The sequence below is a fragment of the Vigna unguiculata genome, chromosome 9, assembly GCF_037176805.1.
Source record: "Vigna unguiculata cultivar grain cowpea cultivar isolate G323 ecotype 2 chromosome 9, ASM3717680v1, whole genome shotgun sequence".
NCBI lineage: Eukaryota > Viridiplantae > Streptophyta > Magnoliopsida > Fabales > Fabaceae > Vigna > Vigna unguiculata.
In genome coordinates, this window is record NC_140800.1 from 35,217,093 (window position 1) to 35,221,957 (window position 4,865).

The window sequence follows — 4,865 nt, forward strand, 5'->3', positions numbered from 1 at the left end:
TAAGTCAAATACGAAATTTAATTTAGATAGTTCAGAACAACAAGACAATAACATTCTCCACTGAAGGGAATGAACTGTTTGATTATTTAAACATCAATACGAAAATCAAAGAAAACACAGAAATAAGCACTCCTTAAACTTCAGATTTCCAGCACCATCATAGCATATTCCAATGGAACAATGCTTCACTCGTAGTCATCACAGTCAGACCCGACAACATCCTTTTTCACCTGCTTTGAGGTTGTTTCCACGGGCACCAAACCCTAATACAAAAAAAATAATAAAACACAATGAACACATAATTAGCTTCCAACATTTCACATTAATTTGGCTTTTCCATCAGAAAAAGGGTTAATTGGTATCGGTATTTAAAAATTGTAATTTCTGATGCCAAACAATCTTAAGAAACTAATTAAGAATCGGTCATTCACTAGCACAGTGCTTTGTCACACAGATCCTGTCTCATTCAGAAAACTTCTCAAAACAAGAGTAAATAGATCTGGTGTACCCCATAAAAGGAAAAGTTATGATGATCTGCTAAAATTGCAAAAAATAAAAGTAAATCATTATTACCAAATCTAAGAAATCATTTCAATTACCGTCAGGAATATTTTCAGAGCTTCCTCCTTGGTGTGGGAATTGATGATTTTGAGGGCTGCCTCCTGCAAAGAGAATTTTAAGAATAAAGAAAAAAGAAAATGGAAGAAATTAATTGGATCTTGGAACAGCAAAGAGAAAGATTAAAATACAACTATAATAACAATAATAATAATTTACAAAGAGAGTGATCAAACCCTGGCATTATCCATTTCCTCCTGAAGTAAAGTCTTAGGTTCAGCCTCAATGGAGTTTTTCCTTTCAAGCTTGGGAGGAAGAGACACCGGTGTTAATGGCTTCTCGACCTTGTCATTGTTCTCCACTGGTGGTGGTGCTGCTCCTCCGGGCGCTGCGTGACGCTTCATCTTCAAGCTTTGCAGAAAGAACACAGAAGGTGGCTAGAAGCCTTGGAAATTTAATAGAATGAAAGAGATACTTAATTGTGAGTGTTTTTTTCCAATTTGTAACCGACGGGCGCAGAAAATTGGCATCTTTGACTGTCATTATGAAGAGGGTGAGAGGGGCACAGCTGTGGTCTCAAGAGATGAATTAACGTGGCAGCCATGGCGAGGAACAAACAGAAATGCACATACAAATGGCAAGGTGAGATGAATATAGGTTTCTTAGGCTCTAGTAACGTATGAAAAACCAAGCTCGGTACAAGCCAAAACCCTTGTTTCTCTTCCCCTCTCTCCCTCTCTCAGCTTGGAGGTTTATTATGTCACTAGCGGAAAGCAGGCATGTGATCCTGTCTTTTGAATCATCTCTATTTTCTCTATTTTCATCTTTAAAATCACTCTAAATTCACACAAATTTTAAACATCAAGGCCAAAGCACTTCAAAATAAAATAAACCATTTTAAAAATTTAAACTAAGATTAAAAAAAATTGATTATCTAGTTCATTTATGATTATATTTATTAAATTATTTAATAGCCTTTATTTCCTATTGAATGCCCTAATTCTTCCAAAGAGAAACAAGGTTCATCAATGTACAGAGAGAAGCCAGTGTTCAATATAACTAAACTGTTCATAACGAATACAGAGTCCCAAACCCCACACTTAAAACCATACTCATTCATTAAACTTTCATTGAACACACATAAATTAAAATTCATTCTAAAAAGGGCTAAATCTTACAACACATTTAGAACAAGATCAAGAATGTAAAAACCAAAGAACCAGAAGAATTTGAAACAATTTGCAAATAGCACACCGATTGTGCTCCAGGTCACTGTTTGATACTCTATTATTTGGCTGCCACCACCATTGTTGTCTGTTCGGATGTCAAACCAAATTCTTGATTAGTTGTATAACTTTTCTTTAATGAAAATTTGTATTATTTTTATTTATTTCATCAAAATCATAAAAGAATTTTAATTTTTTGAAATGTTTTTTGAGAACAAAATCATAAAAGAATTTCAAATTTTTAAGCGGACAATACCACATATATGTGGTGATTGATCTAATAATGTTTCTCGTAAAGCTTTTGAACTTTAGCAGAAACATTTTGGCTGTATCTTTGGGGACCAAAACTCCCTTAGTCCTCGAGCTGCGGAGCTTCTGGTACAATCCAAATACTAATGCTAATAATGTGTGATTGATTCTAACTATTAAAATGAATTAATAAGTTAGAGCTAAGAAGATGATTGAGTATTTATCAACCTTAACTTAAATTAGTTTTTAAATGTTAAAATTTGTCACGCCATATCCATAAAGATGATGTTAATAGTGTTTTATTGGATGCTCAAGTCGATGCCATTACAATGAACAATGCAGTGCAGCTCTGAAGCTCCCAGACACCTAGAAGAGAGAGACAATACATGTTGGCTTCTCTCATTTGTAGTCTTGTGACAATGTCTTGGCTTTACATTGATTTGGATGTTCCTCACCTTGCTCATCCATTATCCCCACAGATTCCATCACCATATCCTTCTTTGGATTAACCACTGCTGCATTAGAATTGTTTGGACCATTATAATTGTAAAAAAACTAAGGCAATTCTACGTTAACTGGTAAAATAATTGGTCACATTATTACAAATTGGTGAGAATGGGTGAAAAGATGGTGTAATAAGAAACTGGTGGCTTGAATAGATCTATTCAATTTTTCGTTTTTTTATTTTTATTTTGTGATATTTTATTTAATCAAAAATGTTTTTCAGATAGATGAAATACATGCTGATACGTATTGGAGTGAAAGCACACACAATATGCTTATATAATATGTATAGAATATAGATATATCATACCACTCATATTTTTTTCTGTTCAAGATTGGGACCTATTAATGTATAATGCAAATTCTAGAAGAATCTAGAAAAATATAATATAGAGTTGTTGAAATGTAAAGAAACTTCTAGAGTATTGGAGAAAAGTCTAGGATAGAAAGAAAAATCAAGAACATTCAACTATGTAGAAAAATCTAAAAGTATTTGCATTAGTTCTAGCTAGGAGTTTCTAGAATAATCTATGGGTCTATAAATACCCATGTATGCTACCATTTTGTAATATGAAGAACAACTAACACAATATCCAATACAACTACTCTCAACTACAAAATACACTTCTCCAACTACTACTTTCACACTCTACTATCCACACATTTTCTCTATCCCTTCAACTATCCCTTTAACAACCTTAAAATACTAACAGTGGTACCAGAGCTACGTTCGATCATTTATTGGGCGTAGAAAAATTATTCTATTACTTCCAAAACCTTCCTTCTATACTTCCAAAAGAGAGTTTTTTCTCTTAATCCATGACTTCTAACATTGTTCACTTTTCTTCAGTCCCCCTACCAGTTTTTACTGGTGAAAATTTTGACCTTTGGAAACTCAAACTAAAGACATATTTTATCTCACAAAAATTGTGGGATATTGTTCAATCTGGTTATACAAAACCAGATAATATTGAGACTCTATCTAAGGAGAAACGGAAAAAGCTAAAACATTCTGAACAAAAGGATGCCCAAGCATTGTTTGTTCTTCAACAAGCTGTGGGAGAAACTATCGCCAGGAGGATCATGGATGCAGAAACTGCAAAAAGGGCATGGGATATTTTGGAAGAAGAATTTGAAGGCAATGAACAGGTACGCTCCGTTAAACTACACTATCTAAGAAGAGAATTTGAGACCATCAGAATGAAAGAAATAGTGAATAAAATGAAGTTATATGGAAAAGAAATTAAGGAAAAAAGAGTGGTAGAAAAAATTCTTATCACTCTCACATAATAGCTTCCATAGAAACTTCCTCGGATCCATCTTCTCTATCGATAAGTAAACTAGTCGGTCTCCTTGGAGTGCACGAAGCAAGATTAAATAATCGTGCTGATACAAATTCAGTCGAAAATGTCTTCCAATCAAAGCTCAAATTACAACCCAAAAGGAGAAAAGAAGAAGAAAAGAAAAACATTGAAGAATATTCTAGAAGCAAAGATTCTAGAAATTTCTCTGGAAGCAAGAAAGATAAATATCCTCCGTGTGGCATTTGCAATAAGTCAAGTCATGCAGAAAAAGACTGTTGGCATCGTGGGAAGCCAATATGTCATTATTGCAAGAAGCCTGGACATGTGGAAAAATATTGTCGCAATAAAAATAAGCATTAAGCAAACTTTGCTGAAGAACATAATCAGGAGCAACGTTTATTCTATGCCAATCAAGAATCTCATAGTGGAGAAGGAAACTGGTACTTGGACAGTGGATGCAGCAATCACATGGCCAAAGATCAAAGTATCTTCAAAGACATTGATAAATCTGTCAATGTCAAAGTTTGTCTTGGAAATGGCGCCACAGTGGAGTCTCAAGGCAAAGGAACTGTCATGGTGGAGACAAAGAAAGGTACAAAATTCATCAAGGACGTTTTACTAGTTCCCAATCTTAAAGAAAATCTTTTAAGTATTGGCCAAATGATGGAGAATGGGTATTCTCTTCACTTTGAGAAAGATACATGTAAAATTTATGATAGTAGAAGGTTAGAAATTGGTGAAGTAAAAATGGAGAAGAGAAATAAAAGCTTTCCCATAAGCTTCAAACCTGGAACTAATACTGCCATGAAGGTGGAAGTTGATGACTCATGGCTTTGGCATAGGAGATTTGGCCACTTCAACACACATGCCTTAAAGCTTCTATATCAGAAAAACATGATGAGGGATCTTCCTTACTTGAAGGAGAACAATGAATCATGCGAAGGATGTCTTCTCGGCAAGGAACACCGATTGCCATTCTCAACAGACAAAGCATGGAGAGCAAAAGACTTACTAGAATTAATCC

General features: G+C 34.5%; 1 protein-coding gene across 1 annotated transcript; it reads right to left on the reverse strand.

Moving 5' to 3' along the window:
* LOC114164604 (uncharacterized) lies at nt 1–1,081 on the reverse strand. Its single transcript, XM_028049332.2, has 3 exons — nt 795–1,081; nt 600–662; nt 1–263 (listed from the first exon to the last, which is right to left on the reverse strand). The coding sequence occupies exons 1-3, from the start codon at nt 960–962 to the stop codon at nt 186–188; spliced, it is 309 nt and encodes a 102-aa protein (XP_027905133.1). The 5' UTR covers nt 963–1,081; the 3' UTR covers nt 1–185.
* Nucleotides 1,082–4,865: the final 3,784 nt, after the last annotated feature.